Genomic DNA, 24,305 nt, shown 5'->3' with positions numbered 1-24,305 from the left:
CCTCGTGCCTCTCTCGCCGAGACGGTCGAGACTCCTGCCAGGCTGGCCGCGCTGCCAGCTCGGCCTGCCCGGCGGCCCGGTGTGTGCGCATGCCAAGCAGTGCCAACTGCCGGGGCACGCCAAGCCAAGCGCAGCCAAGCGCTCGGAAGTGTTCGAGTCGAGTCGTCCCTGGAATTCGCCAGAGAAGAAGCGAAGAAGCGCGCACGCCGGAGATGCGCGCGCCGCGCGCTGCGTGTGCAACAGGAGCGCGATGGGCGACAGCCAGAGAGACAGGGCGATGCAGGGCGATGCAGGGCGATGCAGGGCGTGACTGTCTCCCTCGCACTCGAGAGGCGTGCCGGAGGGTCGCTAGGGCAGGTCCTGGGCGCGCCACGCCTTGCGCCACGCCGCCTCACGCCGGCACTCAGTCACCGAGGCGAGTGGCTTCCTTCCCCTTTGGCCTCGCCTTGCCCTGCCGCGCCTTGCCGCGTGGCGTAGCGGTCGATACCACAATCTGCACACGCCTCGCCGTGCCAGCCACGCGCCGTGCCGCGCCGCCGCGCCGCCGCGCCTCAGCATCAACCTGAGGGCACGGCCTCAACTCCCCCGCCAACCTCCCGTAACTTTTCGTTCCTCTATTTCCTTTCATCCCCACCACACCCACTCCCTCGTCCCGCCCCTTACTTAACTTCCGTCCTCGATTTCCTTCTATTTTCTTTCACGCCCCCCCCCCTCCCCCACCTGATGGGGAATTGCACGGCGAGGGGGAGACGGGCGGTGCGCGGGTTGCGGGCGGCGGGGGGTTCGCAAACGAATTGTACAGCACGCCGCCCTGCTCCGCCATGATCCAGGGTAAGCCCTATCACGCCGGAGCTTTGCGCGTGGCGCGCGGAGGACGGAGGGTGCCTAGAGAGGCACCACTGGAGGGAGAAGGGGGCACGAAGTACGAAGTACGGAAACGAGCACGCCCTCTCCCGGCATCCCGGCATCCCGGCCCAGCCTGCAAACGCCAATACGCTCCGCGATGGCGTATACGCCAGCCGTATCGGTTCGTCCGGTTCGTCCTCTGGAGGCCGCACAGGTCGCTCAGGTCGGCCAGCGCAGCGCACGCCGTTCGACTCATTTTGCGCAGACACCCAGCGCGCCGTTTGTGGCGGTGCGGTGGCGGTGCGACGCTCACCCTCTCGGAATTGGAAGCTGCGGCCAATCGGGCCAATCGGGGCGGCGCTCTGTTTGACAGCCCAGGGCGTTCGGCGGGCACGTGGCCCCGCGTCCCGCGGCATTTGAAAGTCGATAAGTGCCTCTCCCCGCCCCGCCCACGCTTCCCCGATGCGAAAGCCCAGCGAAGCCCAGCGAAGCCCAGCGAAGCCCGGGCCGGCAGCACCGCGGTGCACCAGCAGGCAGGCTGATCTGATAGCGGCCGCCACAGAGGGCCTGACACGGCCTGACGTGTCGCATTGTCGCGCTGCCCATGAGCTCTGCTGTCCAGCCCGCAAGCTGACATGGCCTGCACGACAGTGCACGACAGGGCGGTGGCGGCGCACCTCATGCACCTCGTGCACCTCGTGCGGCGATACTGAGGACGCCCCTCCCTCCCCTCGCACGTCTGTCCGGCCGGGGCTATCATGTATCGTCGCATTGTCATTAACGGTGCGTGTACGATTGCCCTCTTTGATACGGCAAATATAACGAAAAGATTGTTGTTGTTGTTGTTGGGGGATTGCATCACCATCGCGGCGCTTGTGAGGGCGGCGAAAACGGTACCGTCGGGGTGTGTAATTTCGGGGAGATTGCGTATCGGCGGACACGGTATGGCCACGGCGGGCGACACCATACTTATGTCATCCCCATTGTGGTGCAGCCCCCACTCTTCCTGGCAGTGTAGCCGCTCAGGTTACCCTTCGACTGACGGAGGAAGCTTGGATCGGACAGCGCCTGCCCCTCCCCCGCCGCCCGTCCGCCGAGACCTGGTTATTAAGACTGGTGGTCCGCGGCGTGGCGGTGGGCCGGTGGGCCGGTGGGCCAGAGGGCCAGGTCGTCTGGACCTTTGGACCCAGCTAACAGCCTGTGGGACTGGGTGGGCTGGTTCCGGGCATCTCTTTCGCCGCTCTGCCTTTCTCGCACTCGCGGTGCGTTGCGTATCGGTGCGAGTGAGACAGGGCGCTGGGCTGCCCTGCACGCCCTGCACGCCCTGCACGCCCTTCGGCCCCGCTGGAGCAGGAAGCGCAGGACGACGACCGGCTCGGCTAGCACGGCTAGCACGGCTAGCTCGCCTCCCGGAAGCGGTGCGTGGCAGCAGGCGAAGCAGGCGAAGGAGGCGCTCCTTGGCGCGGCCAGAGGCGGCCGCGTCACGTCTCGAGGTCCTGCCTATGCCCTTCCCCTTCCCTGCCCCCTCTCCGGCGGTGGTTGCAAGGACGAAGCGACTGCAGCGCCGCGGCATGGCGGCGCGCTGCTCAGCCAAGCGGGGAGAGGGGCGGGGAGAGGGGCGGGGAGAGGGGCGTGCAAGCGAAAAGGTTGGAGCGGACGGGCCGTCTTGAACCCGTTCCCATGTCGCGGTGCTCCGCGGTGCTGGTCGCGAGGACTGGCTCCAGAGCTGCAACTGACGACGAGACGTCGCCAAGCCCGAGCCGTGATGCCTCCGTCAAAGTTGCTGGCCTACTCTCGACTCGTATGCCAATGGGCGAGTGGCCCCCGTGGCCCCCGTGGCCCTCACCCGCAGCCCTTTGCCGTTAGCGTCCGTTGCCGCAACGTCAGGGCCTCCGGGCCCCAGGCCGCCTTAGACTGCCGAGGCTGGCCGAGGCCCTCCGCTTCCCACGTGACGCGGCAGGCTGGCTTGGCTCCGCGGCTCCGCGCTGCAGCATTCATTCTCCGTGTCTCCGTGCCTCGTGCTGATGCGTCACCTCCCCGCCCCCTCCCCGCCCCCTTCCCGGCCCGGCACTTCCCATGCACTTGCGCGTCGGCCAATACTCGCCGCATTACGAGTCAGGCCAAGTCGAGCCAAGAGAGCTAGCCGAGGCGAGGCGAAAAAGTAATATATAAAGAATTTGCATGTAAGCGCGGCGGCTCCGGCTCGGCGCAGTGCGGCCGGCCAGCCAGCCAGCCAGCCAGCGCGAGCAGAACCAGACCTACCAACCTGCCGGCCTGCCTGCCCTGCGCCCGAGCAGCGAGCACCGCGGAGCAGCGCTGCCATGGATGGAGGCGCAAAAAAACCAGAATGCAAATCTATTTGCAAGTCGTAAAGCGTGGCAAGGCGCGGGACGTGGCGCAAGGGTGGAGGGGAGGGGCACAGCTCGGCACGCCAGGGCGCGGCACGGCACGGCGCGGCGCGGCACGGCACGGCAGCCACGCCCTGCAAGGGCCTTACCAAGCACACAGCTGGGCGCACAGCTGGGAGGCGGCACGCCGCGGCACCGCAACAGGCGCCCCCTCTCTTCCCCAACCATGCCCTTCCCTTTTGGCGAGAGCTTGCGCCGCTTGCGCCACTACGCCCTTCCCCATAAATTAAAGCCAGCCTTTGAAAAAGGATTCCGGCGGACGCTCCGGGGAAGTACCGCGCCGCGCCCAATGAAAGGCAAGCCTGGCCGGCCGGCGGGCCGCTGCCGCCTCGGCCGCCGCTCCGTTGAATGGGGGCAGCCAGCAGCAGCCAGCAGCCAGCACGTGCCGCGCGAAGCGGCCGAAGCGGCCGAAGCGGCGCGGCGCCGAGCCTGCATTTTCCTTGTTGCAAAAAAGGCGCAGAAATTGGCACAGACTCGGAGGCGAGTCTCGCGTGAACTCCAGCAACGTTTCCACCACGCGGCACGCGGCTAGCCGCTAGCCGGGCCGTGGCGTGCCCAGCCGGCCCTGCCCGGCCCTGCCGCCCTGCCCCTACCGCGCGACCCATCGGCTGCCTGGCTGGACCGATACTCCAGTTGGACGGGTCGCCACCGCGGTGGCCGTGTCGTGTCGATACTCCGCAACATCTCGACCTACATGCACGGAGTAGCGACGACGACCGGGGGGCCCATCAGGGGCCCATCAGGGGCCATGCGGGATCGGGGAACCTGTTCGCCTATAGCACTTGCACCGGCCTCCCGAGCATAACACACGACCCTTTCGAACAAAGATTCGAGGAAGAACCCCACCGACTCCCTAACCCCTTAGAACCTGGAAGGGAGTAGCAGTAGCAAACCGACACATGTTGCACGAAACCCAACCACATGTGATCGCCTTCTTCATGTCTGTCCTTTCACGCGTATCTTTAAAAACTGTGTAATCTATTTGTCGATGTTGCCTGTCATTATACGTTCATCTACTTGAACTCTGAGACACACCTTCTTATTTCTGTCCTTATGCGTGTTGACTGTCTTTCCGTAACCTTTACTCGGGGAACACCGACTTTGTCTCAGCAACATTACTTCTTGCCACTGTCCCTATCAACCTGTTAGTACTTGAAAAGTATCTTGTGGTTACGTTGGTACGTTGGTGTGGGAATCCATGTCGTAGTTCTGTGTAATGCACGTACTCGGTGCGTCTCACCATATATGTTACTAATGCTTCTTCATTGTGCATGCCATCGCATGGTTCTCTAGGACGAAGAGGTGGTGTCGCTCCAGGCCCGCCCCTGGCCGCCCCCCGGCCTAGTGGCTGGCCGAGTGGCTGGCCGAGTGGCTGGCCTAGTGGCTTGCCGGCTGGCCCGGCTGGTCGGGCTAGCCATCCCGGCCAGCCCGACCCGGCCCGGTTAGCGCGGCGCGGCCCGGCGCGGCGGAGGCGCGCAGAGCGGCGTGCTGATCATCGACTCCAGCATTGGCCGGGCCGCATCTTTAAACCGCTTTCTAGATCCGTTTCTGATTCTCTCTTCGGCAAGCGCCGTTCTTCCATTCTCAGCTCAAGTTTACTAATAACGAAATTACACTTTGTAGCCAGAAGCGCCCGATTGAGATTGCATAGTATTTATTTGATGATGACTTGAGGATCGTTTTTTCAGCTTCTTTACCTTTGTCTCGTCATTTTTTTCTTGAGCCAGGCGTTGAACCTTTAGCCCGTTAGGCCTCAACGTGAAAACCCTTTCGCTTTGCAGTTCCCGCCCATCCCAACCCGGCCTGTCCTGGCCTGTCCAGCCCTTGGCCCAGCCCCTGAAGGGCAGGCAAAGCGCGTTGCCCGCGGTTCCCCTTTCCCTTCCCCTTCCCCGGCCAGCAGGCCAGCATCGACGGCCAGATGAAATCCGCAGATTCTGCCGTCGTGGCGAGCGGCGAGCGCAGTTTTTTCCTTGATGAGAGTCTGCTAAACGTTGCGCGACTAGTTGAGACCGGACCGCATTCTTACGCTGCTACTAGACCGCGCCGGGCCGTGGCGAGCCGGCCAGCCGAGCCGAGCGGTACCTAGCGGGTACCGTGCCCACCGGGCTCGGCTCGGCTCGGTTCTGCACGGCTCCGCTCGGACGAGGATGGGATGGGTCACGCTAGTTGAACGGGCTGCCTGTCTTCCAGGCGGCTGGAAGCTCGGCTGGAAGCCCCGCTAGAGACTCGGCGAGAAGGTCCCTTTCGTCCTGGCATCCATGCTGGCATCCATGCTGGCAGTCAGGCCCGTCCCCTCCCGCCACCTGGCGTCGGAGTTGAGAACTAGTTTTCCCGCTCCTTGCCGTGCCGCCGATTTTATATAACGGTGCGCGATTGAAAATGTCCGATTTTCGTGCGGCTGTAACCCGCTCGGTCGTTAAAGCATTCAAGCCGCTAGCCATAAACCCGCCTTAGATTTCCCCACTATGCCTCCGAGCTACTGGCGAAACGCCTGGCAGTAAATTCATGTCAGACTTTTGCGAATGTTGCTTTAGTTTTTCCTTCAGCTCTTGATTCCTAGTTTCTTTGAAAATTAAATGTCGAGTCTCGGCCACACCGTCTTCCAGCACGTCGCTCTTCAGCAGCAGCAGCAACGAGCCATCGGTACGCAGCGGCAGCAGCATCACCACTTCCTAAATTCATTCAGTCAGATCATTTAAAACTAAAAGCAAATATAAAATCAAATCAGATTCATTTACATTTTAAGAAGCAGCAAAGTTCGTCCATGCCTTAGACGAGTCTGATGTAGGGCTTAGCCTTAACGAGTCGTGATTAGAGTACATAGCAATGCCGCAACCCCACTCAAGTTGACCGAGTTGATCTGCGCCCACTCTCGGGCTCTTCGTATTCTCCTCGTTTTGTCCTTTGGAAAAATAAAATAGCTACCCAAAAAGGCGGGCATTGTACAAATAGCGGACGTTTGGGCGGCGTTATCTCGCGGGGGGAGGGGAGAGGGAGGGGAGGGGGGAGTCACGCAAAAAACACATCGCTTCTTACTCGGACATCACACGGGGACTCGTGGGAACACGCTAATTGGAACCGGCAGACATTATGTGGGTCAATCGTAATCTCCTGGCCTGCGGGACGCGAGGGCACCGCGAGGGCGCCGCGGCTTCCTCCTCAAGGCTCGCCTCTTGATCATTCCCCGTCTCTGGAATACAATGTTACATTCCACGCGTGACGCGGGTCTGACTACAGTGGGCCGGGCCGCGCGCCGAGCCTCGCCTCGCCCGGGGAAGTCCGAGGGAAGCCAGCCAAAGCCGATCGAACTTCGGGTGCTTCGTCTCGCGAGATTGGCGATTGGCGGTCGCGCCTTCCGGCTAAACAGATAATAAACCGTTCCAAGCGACGTGCAGCCGGCACTGCCTTGGCACTGCCTTGGCACTGCCGGCAGCCCCACGTTCGTCTCTCCCATTCCCTTTTTCTGTTCTTTTCTTTTTTTCCAAGTACGTTATCTTTTCCCCGTGCGGCCTGTGGAGGCTGCTGGGCCTTTTACACGCCAGGCTTCGCCAGGCCTGGAAAGCGTTCGTGGCGTCCCGTGCCGTCTCGTCACGTCAGGTTCCTTTGGGTTCCGGGAATGTTTCCCACACGAAGGCTGGGCTGGGCAGGGCTGCGTCCGCGGCGACCGCGGCGCGCCCAACGTAGAACGCGCCTCCGTCCCACCCATGGTTCCACCCATGGTTCCACCCATGGTTCCACCCATGGTTCCACCCGCGCGCCGCGGTCCGCGAGTCCGCGAGCGAGGAGCACGGCCCGCGAGGGCGCGACACTTGCAACGCGGCCCTGGGCTGGCCTGGGCTGGCCGCGCGCGTGCCCAGCCCAGCGTGCCCTGCCCGGCGTGGAACGGCGGGCGCGGCGATGTGGACCCAGCACCCAGCTCGCGCGCTGCCCGTGGCCCAGCCAGCCCAGCCGTGGCCCAGCCAGCCCAGCCGTGGCCCAGCCGGCCCAGCCAAGCCGCGCCGACTTGAGTCGTGCCACAGTCCAAGTTTCAAACCTACGCCCATGGCTGCGTCCGCGAAGCGGCGCGGAACCGACCGCGGCTCGCGATCGCTGCGGCCGGCTGCGGCCGTCCTCGTCGCACGCACGGCCGGGCACGGCGCCGGCCGCGGTGGGAGAGAGACGCCGCGATGGGCTGGGCCGGCTGCGGGGCCGGCTGGGGCCGTCCGGGCAGGCCCCCCGCACGCAAATGAGGGAGAGCGCGCCGTCCCGGACTCCCGGACGCGGCCCTGGACGCCCTCGAGTCGCGGGTACAGCTGCGAGCGGAGTGGCGGGGAGTGGCGGGGAGTGGCGGGGCGGGGCGCGCGCAGGGAGACGCACAGGACAGGACGGGATAGGACATGCCGCGAGAGCCACACGGTCCTTGACCTTGGCGAGCAGCGAGCACGGCCGTGCCAGGCCAGCGTCTGTCGGGACAGGTGGGGGTCCTACGCAAGGGGACGCGGACGCGGCGGACGTACACACACCTACCTCCAGCAGGACGAGGACGGCCGCGGCCCACTAGCCGTGTCCTAACTACAGACAGGGCCGCCGAGGCAGCGCCAGGGCACCGCCAGGGCAGCGCGCCGCGTAGGCCAGGGGTCCAGCCCGCAAAGGTCCAGGCCGGGCTACACTAGCTTACACAGGGTTACTCTAGGGAAGGATCGACCCGACCCGACACGTTCTCCGGGGCGCGGCGGGACGGGCCTGCAGCGCAGAAAGGCGAAAAATGTGCAAGAGGAAATGCCATTCCCCGTTTCCGATTCGTGACGAGGCGGCCTGCCTCTGGGCCTGGCCGGCCTGCTGGGCCGTCACACCGCAGATATTCCCCGCGGGCGTGCCGACCAGTGCCGACGCGTTGCCGCGGCTCGCATGCAGCCTCCACGTTAGGCCCTGTCCCTAAATAATTACTTGGCGCAAGCTGGAATATTCGCCAAGGTCAGTGCGGAGAACTGGTTTGGTGTCTAATAACTATGGAGTAGGGAATGGGCCGTGTAGGCCTCGGGCCTGCCTGCCGTGCGGAGCCACGGCGGAGCCGCCCGCCCGCCGACCTGTGGAGTTCTCGAGCCGTGCCGAGTGCCGCGGCAGCGCGGCAGGCGTGCCCAGGCAGGCCGTGCCCAGGCCGTGCCCAGGCCGTGCCGTGAGCTCGGAGCTGGACGGCCTCCTGCGAAGGTTCGCTATCAAATCCCCCCTTTGGAGCCCCTGTCTGTCCAAGTCGAACGGTACGGCCGCACCGACGACGCGGCGGTATAGATGATTTTCTTGGCATCGGCCGAGGCAGGCGGGGCAGGGCAGGCAGGCCTAGGCAGGCCTTCCCCCTCGCCTTGGCAAGCCTCCACCCGCCACACGCAGCGCACGCAGTGCAGAGTGCACGACGCACCCGGCTGTGGACGGATTCCGCTCAGCGCTTCGTCGCTGTCTCTCCCGCACGGCAACGCAACGCACGACGAGTGCGAGAGAGACAGATGGTCGAAAGCGCTTTCGGAATAGCTCCGCAGGCCACCACCTATCGCGTGGTGGCGGAGCGTGGCGCCGCATCGCGTCACTGGTCACTGCAGTCACTGCGAGCCCTGCCCTGGCTGCCCTGGCTGCCCTGGCTGCCCTGGCTGCCCTGGGTTGCACATATGTCGTATCAAAGTTCCAATCTCACACTGCAACTTTCGCGTCTTCGAATCCCCCTTAGAATGCGGGTAAATCACGCCGACGTTCTACGGCCCTGTTTATGAACAATCGGCAAACTACTCAAAAGAAGAGGATTTTAATAATTTCGAGTTAATAAAATTAACGCATACGTGTATGAGTCCGCATTTTTAAATATTAGACATTAAGTACTCAAGGCAAGGATGAACTTCTGCTTCAGAACAAGAGCCGCTTCATTTCTTAAATTTTAAGTAAAAATAAGAAACAATCAATTTGCCAATACTGCAAGTCTTTTAACATTTTGGCTCAAATAGCTTAATGTCAATTCCAGTCTCTCGAGCGGGAGATCAGCAGGAGGAGGGAGATCCACGTCGAAGTCAGAGATGACGTCACCAGCCAGCACTAACCTCGCCAACGCAAACGGATTTTACCACTGTAAATGTCGCTTCAAGGAAATAAACGTAAATAAATGGCAAAACCATGCCAGATTTTATTGTTTTCCATTCTCATATGTCATTCAAGACGCTCAAGAAAAGCGAAAATGTATGTCAGAACCGTAAGCTCCTCAAGATAGAATGACAATGCCTTTAGTACAGTCACGCAAATCAGAAAACAATGCGTTTCAAATGGATGGCATAACTTATTTTACATCACAATCAATTACATTAAGTTCTAAACGTAAAACAGAGTGGAAATCTTTATTGAAAACCTAAAATGTGGACTTAAAAGATAGAATAAAACCACATCCGAGCTCTGTACCCTGGCCGATGACCGAGACTCTTATGCCATGCCACTCAAAAGAAAACGGCGAACACCTGAATATCCAGGAGGCCGTGATAGTAAGAGTCGGTTGATTGTTTGGTGTTATGGCAAAATAGCTCGCAAAAAGGTAAGTTATTGCACTGTATTGTTTGTTTGAAATTTGTTTTGATTCTTCTCATTTTGTTGGGGAATGGATTCTGGGTAGTGTCGTGAATTGAATGCGGGAAACATGACTGTTGTTTTGTGGTAGATTCATCGGGACAAACAATGCGTCTAGGCTTATGACCTAGAGATTGGCTAATGGCGGTTCGAAAGCTTGGTGGTTTGACCTTGTTTTAGCTTGATCCGATTTCTGGCTCGTGATTTGTGACTGTTGTGCCTTTTACTTCACTACCTCTAGGTTTTTTGGTGTGTTAGGACTTTTTCTCAAGTGCTGTCGTTGCCTTGAATGGCTGTTGGTCGTATGTGTTTGACATGACTTGGAAGTGGGGCGCGGGAAGGCGCGCTGAAGGGGGGAGGGGGCGGGACAGGGCAGGGTAGGGTAGGGTAGGGCGGGAGAGAGAGACGAAGGGAGCGGTAGGGAAGGAGAGGGGCTGGGCAAGGGGCCCAGAGGGGCCTGTTGGGCTGACACACATCGCGCTGCGTTCTGTCATGTTGGCAAGAGATGGTTTCACCTAGGCGTGCGTGTTTACGGTTGAGGCAGGCTGCATATGTCCCAGCAAATACCTCGAAAATGTCTTGAAAATAACGCGTTGTTGTGTTTGTGCGGTGCTGTGTGTGTGTTATTTTGGATATTATGCGCTCAAGGTTAGATAGCCTTATATTTTGATTGTTCTTTTTTGTTTTTTGTTGTCAATGCAAGATGTGGTGAACGAAAGATTATTTCTTAACTGGCTTGGAGGCGATGTGGAGGGGGTAATGAACCTGTCTGCTTAGCAGATTTCCCTCTGTAACCAATACCAGCGGTCCAATTTAGTGATTTGAAGTATTGGAATTGTGTGACATGGCAGAAACTTACCTGGTTCTGTTTTCCATTCACAGTTGGTGAAATTTTAAGGTTGGGTGTTGCTCTTAAATCTTTCCTTTGTATTCAATTTTAAACTTATTGACAGTGAACAAAAATTTTATTTATACCAGCTAACTTCTCAGTCCTTATTCTATTGCACACACCGATTAGTGTGTGTTTCATTTTGTGCCACAGATCTCAAGGAAGTTGAATGGCCTACTTGTATGTCCCACTGTAAGGTAGTTCTGCTTTTCCTTCTAGCATTTCCTCTGAGTTTCTCAGCGTATTTTCTTTCTTGTGTTTGAGTGAAGATGTGTTTTATTTGATAATTCGTGGGGAATTACAAAATAATTTCAAGTAGAGAATAGTGATGATGAAGCCACTTTTGGAAGTATGTCTTTCGATCACACACATCTGCACTTACTTCAGCAGTTCGTGATATTTATTGAAGGTTAAGTCCTCCCCTGCTGTTTTGTGTTTTTTCTTGTTTTTTTTTGTTTAGAAATTATTTTTATTTTGGGGTTTTTAGATGGATCTATTTTTAAACTAGGCCTTGGCTAGCAAAGGCAAACCATATTTTGGTTTTGTTTTAAATTATTTTTCATCTATTTTAAAAACGTAAAAAATTTCCAACCCGAAATTTTTGTTTTTGTATCACACCTTGTATATAAACACTTCAGCATGTTGTTGATTGCATGTCTCAATGCTATTGAGCTGTGATCCATAGATGTCTACTTATTTAGTTTTGCTTAGAACTTGGATTATATGTGTAAAATTTTGGTGTATGACTGAGCTTTTTAGAATTTTGTGAGGATAGTCCATGTCTTTCTGTTAGATTATTGAATAACTACTGCCTTTCATTTTATGTGACAGCCGTTTGAGCTTCAAGCAATGTTTAAATCTTTATACCGGTGTGTTTGTTTCTACAACTATTTTCAGGATCATAATCATCATCAAATTACCCTGATCCCGAGTGTGCGTGTCTGTTTGATCCAAAATTTCCATCAACTGACACACTTGTCTATTTGCAGGTTTTCAAGTTAACAAAATGGATCAAGAATTCTGCCTACGTTGGAACAATCACCCAACAAATCTGACAGATGTGCTTAGTGACCTACTCCAAAGGGAAGCCTTAGTTGATGTGACATTAGCTTGTGATGGAAAGACATTCAAAGCGCATCAGACAATATTGTCTGCATGTAGTCCCTATTTTGAAAACATATTCCTTCAAAATAAAGTGCCACATCCAATTATTTTCCTACGAGATGTTGACTACAGAGAAATGAAAGCCTTATTACATTTCATGTACAAAGGTGAAGTGAATGTTAGTCAGAATTTGTTGCCAATGTTTCTTAAGACTGCAGAAGCACTCCAAGTGCGAGGACTCACAGACAGTTACAATGCAAGAAGGCCAGAAGAATCAACATCAAGAGGGACAAATTCAAGGGGTAGCACACCTGTCAGAAGTGTAGAGGTTCGAAATGACACTCCTCCCCCCGAGAAGACAAGAAAACGCAAGTTATCATCAAGTGGAGACCTCTCAATCTCAGGAGCCGGCCCAAGTGAAAGGTTTCACTCAAATGCTCAGGTAATTTTTATCACTTACTATTTTCCACACTTAAGAAGTTTTTATCAAACGTAAAACGTTTTATAATTTCTAATTAATTCAAGAGTATATTTCTTGCACTACTTCATGTGTACCTACTGTAACAAATGTGACCTGTTCCTTATCTGTTTGACAGCCTTCACCTCAAATGAGCTTCAAGACTAGTCCAAGCCTTTTATCTACTAGTGCTCCAGTTCTACCCAGTCCAACAGAAGTAGATGATGTGTTAGATGTTTCTCCTCCACCTCATCAATCAGCAGCACCAATTAAACAAGAATTGGATGACTTCCATGGAATGCCTTCGGTAAGTAAGAAATTTTCATCGTTGTTTGCCTCTTTTTTTTCCCTCCCGGCTCTGCTTTATGGGGTGTGTAAAATTGACAGTCAAAGTTAGCAGTCCAGTAACCTTGGTTCATAAGTCTATTGTCCCTTCTGGATAGCAAGAAAATGGTCGTGTTATGGTACGTTGGCAAAACTGAATTGCATTACTGTAGGCACACAAATCAGAATAGAAGCCACTAGTGGATTTTACATGTGCAAAGCTGTGATGTGCTACACCTCCCCCTCTCCCCTAAAAAGCTTGCCTCACTCCGAGTGCCCAAGATGTTTGGATGTAAGAATGTGAGGGTGCAGAACGCATTTTTGGATGCCACGGAAACATGTATTGTACTTTGTGCCATATGTGAAAGAAGATTATTACGGAAACAGTCATGAGACCACAAGTGAGTATATCAAATATTGTTTTACATTACGGTGAGCAGGCTTCCTGTAGATAGCGCCTTAATAGATAACGCACGTTTGTATTCCTCCTTTCACCCTTGGTCAGGTACTGTGGACTCTGAATCAGATGGCTTCTTGTTTAACAATAATGTGTATTGCGATTTGTTGCTTCAAGAAACAATGAAATTGCATTATTTCAATTACCCTTAGCTCTTAGCTCATTTGACTTTAGGACTAAAGTATGATGTTTCTTACTTCATTTATTGGAAAAAAACCTTAATCACTTTACAGCCTGTAGAGTTCAAATATGCTCATGTATTAGCCATGCTATATTTAAAGTGTTTTTGCTCTGTATTATTGTAAGTGTTCTGATTGAGTTAGACACCTTAATATCTATCTAGATTGCTTATGGATCTCAAAGCACTTTCTAATTTTAACATTGGCAGACAAATCTCGTTGTGTGTCGTGCTCTAAATTTCTTCTATTCTTTCATGGGTGCAGGTGTCACTATTCTGTATTCTATTTCCTTGTAACCTACTTAATTGTAATGCATTTCTTTTTAAAATCCCTCAAGAGCTTTCATTGCAGATAAACAAATGTTTATGATGCATTGCCTGAATGGTCATCATGTTAATCTTTTTAAAATTGTTCTCATTCATGCGCTTCTCTCTTTCTGGAGACTAACACTGCATTTTATGTCAATGTACTTGGTGTCATCTGCTATCTTAACATTTTTTTATTTTTTTTTTAAATCTCAAAACAACATTACTATGGGCCCTGACAAGATACACCTTTGGGCAATCAGCTAACATGCTCATGCTTGTGTTCTAAGTTATGGGACATAGTGCGCATATGATAACTTCTCATTTCTTTTCAAAATTAAATCAATTTATTCCATTAATGGTGCAGCAGAAGCCTTGGCAAAAATGACCTGTAACTCATCTAATTAGTGAGGAAGCTTTTGAGGGGAGGGGAACATTCTACATTTGAGGTTCTTAAAAAGAAACAATAATGATATTTCTTTTCCTTCTTTTGTTGACAGACAAGTGGAAGAAGGAAAAGTAGTGAATCCGCTGGCCTCACAACAGCGTCGGTGGGTGATTGGTGTATGGTTGGCTTGGATATGACAGGGGGAGGAGGCATAGCATCTGTAGCAACATCGCAAGCTGCATTAGAATCAGATTATTCTAAAGGCCATCTGCACTACTTAGTCTCAAAGAAGAAAGTAGACAGAGTCCCAGTTCCCGGTTTAAGTCCTAATTCTTTAGACACTGTTCCTCATAACTCAAACTCTGCTTCAACTTCAAATATGCGTACACACTCAAAGCCCTTACGCAAGTTTCAACCTGTGCCTGCATTAATGAGTACCACTCAGGCTCAAATGCAAGCAAGTGTTGATTTACAAGCCTTGAATCAGGTCCAGAATCAAGATGGACCTATTCAACAGTTTCAAGTGCATGGACAATCATTGATGGTATCTCACCATCATCTACAGCAGTCCCATATCCCAAACCAAACTCAAACCCAAGGACAAGTTTCAAGACAAGATTCAGTTATACAGTCTCCTCAGGGATATAGTGGGACTCCAATGGCTGGTGCTTCTGGTGGCCAGCGGAAAGGAGGAAGATTTCGTGCGGGTTGGCTTGAATCTTACGTCTGGTTACAATATGATGAACATTTAAACATAATGTTCTGTAAATATTGTAGAAAATGGAGCAAGTCAGTCCCTGATATTCGCACGTCTTTTGCTGAAGGAAATGGGAACTTTCGATTAGAAATTGTTAATCATCATGACAAATGTAAAGCACATAGATTATGTATGGAAAGAGAAGAGGATTCTATTACTCGAAATGACACTAGTTACTTGTAAGCAGGAGTTTATATGTACTTCTAGTCACTGAATCAGGTACCAACAGAGTATCATGTTAGTTATTTGTTGTTGTATTTTCTAAAAGTTATTTTTAAACTCCTGGGAATTTATGCTAAACAAGCTTATAACAAATTTTTATCTTATGTCTATCAATGTCCATAATATTCTTAGTTCACTTAGAGCATTTATTAGGTCATAAGGTGTCCAGTTTGAAACCTAACTTCACACAAATGTACCTGTTGCATGTCTTGAATCATTGTGACAGTTTCTGATTCTCTCCTTTTTCATTTATCAGAAGGGAAAGAAACCAAACCAACAGAGCCAAACTAGTTAATTTATTCTTATTATACCATTGACATTTCCACCTATGATGTGTGCAAACCGTGCATCAGACCCCTCTCCCCTTCTATTCTGCTGTGATCTGAGTATAAATCTGTTTTCATCATGTTGCAAGAGCAAAACTTAAATTTTTTTTTTAACTGATGCTATTATGAGAGGTGTTTTTTCCCTCTATGTCAAACATCTATCATAAAATTTGTGGTTAGCCCCCTACCCAGCATGCCTCGTTTCTTGTGGCTTTCTTATCCTTCTTAATGAATTTTAATTTGGGGGAAAGTGTTGGTCTTTGGTTTTGGTCACTGTTTAAATGATGTTTGTGTTGTCACCTAGTGGAAGGCTGTGATATTTTTAGTCAGATGAAGAGCTTGAAATTAGACGGAAAAAAGATGGTTTTCATATTTTTTGGTACATTTTCAATGCAATTGAAATGTTGCATCATGGTATGATACTTGAGAATAGTAAATGGTTGAACCCAGGGTAACTGACTCCTATTTAATTGCATCATGTAGTGACGGAAGTAGCCTATGCATTTACTGCAATTTATTGCAGAGCGCAAACTGGTGGCTGTGGATCATTTTAATTCTGCTGTGTGATCATAGAACAAATGCATGTTAAGATTGAATGCCCTGTTTTATTGCATGGACTTGAGCATTCTTGAAGCAATTGCATTCTGTGCTCTTTGTTCAGTCAATTTTTACTGAATTTACTATTGGGCATGTTACATCTTCTACACCTGTTGGTATTTTTTTGCTGAATACCATTCTTGTCATTACCAATATAAATAGGGACAGTAATTATCTGCATCCCTTGAAACTCCCTTAAATTATTCTAGAATCGCATCAACTAGTTCATGGTGCAACTTGTCCAGTTGCTCAAGTTGAAACCAAAATCCAGCCTTTTAAGTTGTTTCCTGTGCACCCTGTTGTAAGGGAGCAGCTGTCAATTACAGAATCAATTAAAGAAGTATACTTCAATGGGGTTTACTGATTCCGTTTCCCATAAAATGTGTGTCACTGGAGCTGGGCTTCAGATTAATTTATATTTTGATAAAATTGTGTGTATTTCTAGGGTATTTTTAGTGCTGTCACATAAAATTTATCTTTTTAAGAATCAGATTTTATTCACTATTAGTTTTCAGTATTCTGTAAGCCAGAGTATGACATACTTTTTGGAATTTTGTGATTTGTACAAAGTTGCCTCTTGCATTGTATGGTGGGAACTTCCAAATACTTAAAACTGAATTCATTGCGAGTTCAAGGAAATTGTCTTGCAAGTTTCAGGAAACCTGATAATGGATGATTTATCCATCTTTAAAAATAATTCACCCCAATGCACTTGATTCTTCCACCTTTTCCACTTTGTCTTTATGTTTTAAATTTTTTTTTTCACTGCCGCAAACATGACATCTATGTTTGTCATGGATTTGGTGTGTCTAACCGGAAATGCCATAAATTTAGAATTAAGCTTGGAGAGTACATTTATGCATTCTTCTATCAAAGAGGTACTGCACAGGTTTTGAGACCATTGTGGTGTATGAGGAAATTTTAAGATATGTGCCAAATCATTAGTTGAACAAAGGCTTTATTTAAACCGCACCTATTACGATGTGCTCACCCAGGGGTGTAGTAACGGGAAGGGGCACCCCTGACCCGGCAGGCGGCGGGGGCGCCAAAACTGTGCCTTGGCATGGACGCTCTAAGACTCAGCGCAAGGGAAGGGGGGCCCACTAGGGGCGCCACTCGGCCAAAGGGGGGCGCCAGCAAAGATGCCCGCCGTTCTGGCGCCCCCCTCTAGCCGAGAAACCTTCCCACGCCCTTGTGCTCGCCATAATAACAGAACCATGTTCCTGTTCACAGAAAGGGTAGTTTTTTTTTTCCACTGATTCTATATGTTGCAGGTAGTCATTCTTTGTCTGTATTATTATTTTAACAATTCTATTTGTTTTTCTAAAGTCACAAAGCCATTTAGATTTACATGTTTCCTTTGTCCCTTGTTACTGTTTTATTGTTATTTTATCATTCATTGTTATTCTTCTCAAATGAATCTAGCACCTACTTCTGATTTTGCAGGGTATGTTTTGTTTGTTACTGGCAGATGTAGCTTAGTAATAATAAGTCTGTGATGAATTATTTTAGTGTGGTCACGCTGGAACTTCCCTGTTAATGTTTCAATGGTACTTTTTCTCTATTATGTAGAACTTACATCAAGTCGTCATTGAATTAAGACCCATGCCCACAGGACAATGTATTCTTTTCAGCTTGCATTGTACTTTCGTTACTTTTGTAGTGTTTGATAATGCTACTGCAAGAAGAAAACTCAGGGATATTATCTGGTGCAATATGTTGCATTGCTCCAGTTTGGTGAATCTGCGAATAAGACTTTTTAGCATGCAAACTTTGCAAGGTGTGAATCATCAAGGTTGGCTTTGTCAAGTTCATTATATAAATATAAAACTGATCTATTTGTGTTTTATTCACGAACACCCCGATCATTCCTCAGTAGGTCACCAAAAGTTTGAATTTATTTGCAGTTCAAGGTTTCCTTGTTAATGTCACCTAGTTTCTCAATTTTCTCATGTTGGATACCGAGATTTGACCTTCTTTCCAATACAATTAGGTCATAGTAATCAAAATACTACCACAGTACACAATTTCTGTCCTAAGTATTGCATAATTTGAATCTCCTTTCATAATGCTATATGTCATGAATTAACTAACATGCTCTTATCAGGGAAGTGAGTAGCCAGCAACAGTTGTGCATGTTTGAGTTCTTGCCTTTCTAGAATAACATCGACCATTTTCTTGATATTTGCTTTACTGCTAGGGAGATGAGCCATTTTATGAACATCGAATAAAGATGAAATGTTTTTCAAATGGGAGGGGAGATAAGCCATGTGACAATCTGTTTTTGTATTAATTAAAAGCTTTCACAAATGTGTTTCTTTTTCCTCTTTTTTTGAAAATCATATCCTTACTAAATAAAATGCTGACATCCACAGGTTGGCGCAGGAGCATTATTCAATCCTGATGACCTCAGCAATATGTCGCAACATGGATTAGACGCCAGTGATGCAGAAGGAGGCGGCTCGGCAGCAGACAGCTTGGACGCGCTTGATGGTAAGATCTCTTCTTTTTTAAATTACTGTTAGCCAGTGTACAGGGAGGCTGTAGCTCAGTTATCAGTACCCCTTAAATGCAATTTAGGTCATTAATAGACACAGTTATGCTACATTTTAACCATAAAGTGTGTCCCTAGTCTATTAAAGTTCATCCTCCATGAGAGCCTTCATTGAAGTGCTATTATAAGTAACCTTTAAATGGTGACTTGGATCTCTTCTTGCCTTTTCTCCTCTTATGTGTCTTGAAGTCTTAAACTTCTCAATGTATTCAAGTTTAAACACTAAGTTTTTCTCTAAATCACTTATTTTTGAGAAAAGTTAAGAAAAGAAAAAGTACTTTTGATAGCTTTGGACACTAAGAGGAGGAAACGTCCCTGTCCTCGTCTTTCCTTTTTTATGACACCGCCTGGACACAGTTACTGGCATGAGCTGTCCAGGTTTTTCTGCCCTGAGTGTCAATGTAGATATAGAGGTGATGGGGTCTTGGTTTGGGTTTATCAGCTTACCATGATTTTGATGCAATGAGAAGAAGATTATGCACACATGATGAGTAGGTCTCATTCAGCCTTGTGCTGGTGCCTACAAAACGGAAAGCTAGGTTTACTCATCGAGTCTTCTAATGCATGTACCTGTTGAGTAGCTTTAGGTTGCTTTCTGTATGGTTGTTTGTGTTTTTGCCACTGTGTTTGTTGGTTTTCCCTACTTTACTTTCATGGTAATTTTAGGATGAGAAAGACTACTTTCTAACAAGTTGGGCTCAGCCCTTTCTAATGACACAGTTAACCTGGGCTTTCCTTATGCATGCCAGATGGGTTGGGGAGGTTTAGAGAGGGATTCCTGCTGCTGTTGCGTGTACAAACACCCAGACCTAGGAGCCACCTAGTACTGGGCACTAGTGTAGGTCAGGTCAGCTCAAGAACTGGATCCTTGGAAGTTTGTTGCTTGTATTGAAGACTTATGGCCATACCATATCGTGGACTCATGCTCCTGGTAAGTGCAAAGGAGGAGGCCATTTTTTTCTTGAAAATTTTAGAATAGTCATCTTGGTTACAGGCTTGGAAACAAATACAAAACTAGGATGCCTAAGGTTCTATTGTTACTCTGGTTATGCAATGCACAACAATCTCCCATCTGTATAAACGGTGGTGTTATTTGTACAATTGAAAGAAAATGCACACACAATCTTTGAGAAAAATCTTTCCCATTTGAAGTTATTTATTGAATAGCGAAGCATCCTATATTGCTATTAACAAGACCTTTTTTCTTTCATATATTTACATTCATCAGAAGTCCCCATTCCTTTCTACAAACCATCATTTATTTCTCTTGGTATATCACCCACTTCTCATCATTATCATGCCATAATATTTTTTTAGAAGAAATGACATAATGGCCGCTGTTATTTTTCTTATGAAGTGCAACACAACTTTTGCTCTGTTCATGTCTACTGTAACATTACTTGTGTTGTCTTATTTTTGCCTTGTACTGTTTATTTACCTGATGCAGAATTTTTTTTTCATTCGTTTACCAAAAGCATCAGTTACCTGTTGTAATTGAGAGCCCATAATAAAACCTCGTAATCACTCAAAATTTAAGAGCACACTTATTAAGTAAAGTTAACTTATATAAGGATCCTCTTATGTAATTCAAATATTGTATAGTAGTTGGTTTTGACTGGTGATGTAACCTTAAATTTTAATTTTTCCTCTCTGGAAATTTGTTGTGTTCTACATGATTGCTGAGTGTGTGTGCATGGTGTTTGACAGTAACCGATATTTGCATGAATGTAGAGGATCAAAAGGTTTTAATTTAGACCAAAGTCTTTTCTTTTCCCTGAAGGGAATCATTTCACATTTATAAATTTTAAGTTTCTCAATAAGTTTGACGAGGAAAAAAGTGTTCTTGTAAAGGGTGTTGTCTATTTTTAAAAAGTTATTTGCTCTTGGCCTATGTTGCTCTGGCTGCAATAATCTTTTTGCTCATATCTAAATGTAATGTTTTACTATTTGATGTCAAAATCAGTCACACAATGTGTGGTGGCAATTTCCTTCTATTTTGTTTTTAGAGAAGACAGTTAGACTGGCTCATTTTAGTTTGAAATTAATTTTCCCTTTTACATAGCAATACTATTTTCTTATAGTTAAACTCCTGTGAGAGAAGGGAGACTTTGATAGTTCTCTCTTCTCTTCCAGGCAGCTCTCTGCAGTCCGAGAACATTTTCGTGCCCGATACCCAGGTTCCTGGCACGTACTTCTGCACATTGTGCACAAAGGCAGTCCGGAACAAGTGGCATCACATGCAAGTACACTTCCCAGGAGCTCATAAGTGCACCCTATGTGAAGCAGTGTACAGTCGAATTGATAAGCTGAAAGCCCACCTCCGTCGAGCCCATGGAATGGACCTAACCAGAAGATACGAACGATGTACCCCATCGGAATCTTTTCCGTTCCCGTTTGAGAACATATAAGAAGATAAAATCATTTTTGTACTGTGTGCTGCTAGGTAATGTTATGTGGTTCTAAACTCTTTGTTGGCAAATCAGTGTTTCTGGTTTTTGTTTGAGATTGAAGACTGCATAATTCAGATATTGACAGTTTAGTGTAGGTAGAACACTTAAAAGCATGAGTGCTTACAGTTTTTTCAATTAGAAACCTTCTTTTAATAAATAAAACTGAATCATTCAAAATCACTCAGATCTCTTCTGTTTCTTCTGTTTTTAAAATCTTATTTTATTCTAAATTTTTGTTTTGTTTTACTTTTTATACTTTCTACTGTAAACATGTATGCAATGCAGTTTTACAGAATGTCAGTACTGTATTAATTTTCTTGCACCCTTTAGTCTTTTTGCCCTTGCTGTGGACAACTTCAGAGAATCCCAATTCTTGCTGATTGCTTGTCTTGTCAAAGATAGGGAGGGGTAGGGGATGGACGGAAGCATGATGTTTTTTTGTTGTTTTTTTTCAAAGCCCGGGCTGAGGTGCCACTTTCTCTTGTTTTGTTTGAAGCTTAGTGTTTACCAGTATGTTTAAGACCTTATGAAACATGTTACTGGTGAATAAAGTCTCCTGTAAAATTACACTTGGCACGTATCTTCTCTTTTGTAAATGGGACTAGTTAGTCATTAATTCATTGCCATTCCCTGATAAGTTTTGGTGCCCGATTTTCTGTACAGTCAGTTTTTCCTTGGTTTTACCCTGTTTCCAAGTAGGACAGTAAAGGGAAGGTATGGAATGGGAATCTTTTATCGCTCAATCCTCAACAAATAATCTTGGTGTTAGCAAATCTCTTCTGAAACTTATGTATTACTGTAGAGAAGAAATGCTTGGTCTGCTGATGTCAAAGACAAAGTATGTACAGCCCAATTTTTGCACTGTCATTCTATCAAATATTTGATAATTGCAACTCTTCTTGCCTTTTCTTTGGTGGGTGCATACCTCATCTTTGATTGACTGTGCTCCAAATGAAATGTATGTGGGGATGGATTGGTTATTTATTTCTTCTACCTCTGAGAATCTTGGATGGCTGCTGGTCACACCGGTAACAGACAAGTGTACAGTCACACTATTGGTGTTGGACTTTTTAAGACAGATGACTCTATTGTCTTCAAATAAAAATTTTAAAATTCAAATTTTCCAAAAAAGAAAGTTATTTCATTTAAATTTTTTTTGTTTTGCAGGATCGAGCGATACATTTGCAGGAACTGAAATATCTCATTTAGATTTCTATGAGAAACTTCCATTTGGTCAGGCAAAGTGTAAACTGTGCGGTCGTATTGTCTTGCACATGAAAAGCCACTTCAAGACTCACAAACCTGATAAACGACAATGTCCTATCTGCCGGTTGACAATGCGCTCAGATAATATTAAACGTCACCTCAGAGATAGGCATGGTATATGAAAATTTAATGCCCGTTTCCACAGGCTGTGAGTTAGTCAAATTATAAATTTGACTTTTTAACAAGTTGACAAAATGAGCACTGTCAAACCGGTGCCTAACAGGCTGTTAGGCATTGTTATGTTGTCAATCCCTCCCCCCACCCCCCTTCCTTTTTTTAATCACTAGTCAGTATTGGAGTTTCATCTAATTGGTATTTATACCTCACAAAATGCTCAGCATATGACCCTTGCTTTGTAATTAGGTAGACGTTATGGGCTGGGAATATAGATTGATGGGTTAAGTTATTTATTACATTTGCTGATATAGATTGTCAGCACTTACTTAAACGGGTTCTACTGGTACAAAGAAGTGAGTTCACAATTCTATGTCGTTTTACATTGTGCCACTAATTATGACAATTTAAAGAGCAATCTTATTCATGCCAAAGCTGTTGTTACTTAATTTAATTCCTCTCTAGCCATATAAGCCTGGTTCATTTTCTATTCATACGTTATGTGATTCATGCTGTTACCAGATTCATGAATTTAAAACGCAATGACATTGGATTGATGCAGCCTTAAATCTAGCAATGTAATGTTTCTATATTTTCGGGTCTTAGCTTATAGGAAATTTATTATGTATCTGCTCAATACTTGGTTAGGTAAGGTTGCCTTTTCCTTTCTGAGAAAATAGAAATAACACTAGTTATGCTACTCTAGTTACATAATTCTTATTCTATGTTAGATTTGAGATGAAGGCTACATTCATTGAATTTGAACAGGCTCCTTTATTGACACTGAAAATAGTTTTGCAATAGCCTTTTCAGTTTGTATGCAAGTGCCATTTGATATTCTTAACTTTTTACATTTTACATTTTGAAGAAAAGTTGAGGCTGATTTTGAGTGTCAGATCAAGAACCACGCTGGATCATTTAACTATTCACATGTTTTCATCAAGTGAAGACAGCTCAAAAAGTGCTTCTTGAGTTCTCACATGCATAATTTAAAAATAACTTTGCAGTTACAAAGTAGTTGACCCAGCTGTGATCTAATGTCTAGACTCATTGCCTTCCGGTGGAACATTTCAGTACAAAAGTCTTGCTGCATTTAGCACAGCATCTCTTGAAAATAGTCGCTCCCCTACCTGGTAAAAGTAATTCCGTATTTGCTCAGTTAGGTTAAAGAACTATTTGATAATTATTTATTTATTTATTTATATATTGTTGCAAGGGTTTTGAGATATTGTACAAATTAGTCATGTATGCTGAATTGGCTTTTATTTTTGACACGACAAGCAATCAGCTCAGGTATTTTCTTTCTATTCTATGTCGGTGTTAATGTTGAAAGTATTACACTATCCATGGCAGTATTAATATGAAGCCTGTAACAAATTGTCATGAAATTGACTTGTTTGGATTTTTGCCGTTTTCTACATGTGTAAATGCGATTTTTTGAAAAAAAAATTTTTGTTGATTTGATTAGTGGTCCAAGGTGCAGGGATTTATATTAACAGATTATTGTTTTCTAAGTTGTTAAATTTGTACCCGTTTTGGAAAAATATTTTATATAATAAAACTATTATATTGAACATTTTACTGTCTTCTGTTAATCCTTATCATTTCTTAGTTTGTTGTTTTCCTTTGTGGGTTGGCCTTTTTTTCTTTCCCGTTAAATGTCTAAAAAAAAAAAAAAAACTAAGCTGTCTTTATCTGCGTGAACTCCTAATCCATGGGAACAGTCTTGTTTTCCTGTAATTTGTTGTTATGAGCACAATGTAGGTATCTCAACTCCATTTGCTACCTGTGTTGTGTGTATACATTTCTCTAGATTGCAACGTTATTATCTTGTCCCTAATTTTTTCCCCTTTAATCCAATCATAAGTGGGTAGCAACTGAGTTGTGCAGTCTTTGTGTTAAACATTGCGCGTTGTGTGGAACCCTGGTACAGTATGTGAATCGTGACTTCACCTTGCCAATCACAGTGTGAATTCAGTGTATGCTGTGAGTGATTAAAAGAATGATCTGAGCAATGTGCTGTGTCAAGAGTTGTTGAGTTGTTCAACTGTTTTTAAACACACAAGAAGAGTTAGTTATTTATTAA

General features: G+C 47.3%; 1 protein-coding gene across 8 annotated transcripts in view; it reads left to right on the top strand.

Moving 5' to 3' along the window:
• Window positions 1-4,749: 4,749 nt before the first annotated feature.
• The window catches only part of LOC117654068 (sex determination protein fruitless-like), a 32,686-nt gene continuing 13,130 nt past the window's right edge, over window positions 4,750-24,305 (top strand). For 2 of the 8 annotated variants that reach the window (XM_034400217.1, XM_034400216.1), the window contains exons 1-4: window positions 10,253-10,478; window positions 11,709-12,265; window positions 12,420-12,587; window positions 18,211-18,328. In XM_034400217.1, the coding sequence (XP_034256108.1) occupies window positions 10,382-10,478; window positions 11,709-12,265; window positions 12,420-12,587; window positions 18,211-18,328 (940 nt within the window). In that variant the 5' untranslated portion in view covers window positions 10,253-10,381. Of the gene's footprint in view, window positions 5,898-9,240; window positions 9,799-10,246; window positions 10,479-11,708; window positions 12,266-12,419; window positions 12,588-14,045; window positions 17,670-18,210; window positions 18,329-20,522; window positions 21,407-22,006; window positions 24,235-24,305 lie in introns of those variants that run through there. The other 6 variants (XM_034400215.1, XM_034400220.1, XM_034400222.1 and 3 more) reach the window with 6 other exon arrangements.

The sequence above is a fragment of the Thrips palmi genome, unplaced genomic scaffold, assembly GCF_012932325.1.
Source record: "Thrips palmi isolate BJ-2018 unplaced genomic scaffold, TpBJ-2018v1 HiC_scaffold_10, whole genome shotgun sequence".
Lineage (NCBI taxonomy): Eukaryota > Metazoa > Arthropoda > Insecta > Thysanoptera > Thripidae > Thrips > Thrips palmi.
The sequence above is the reverse complement of the archived record's forward strand: the minus strand, read 5'-3'. Positions and strand labels throughout refer to the sequence as shown.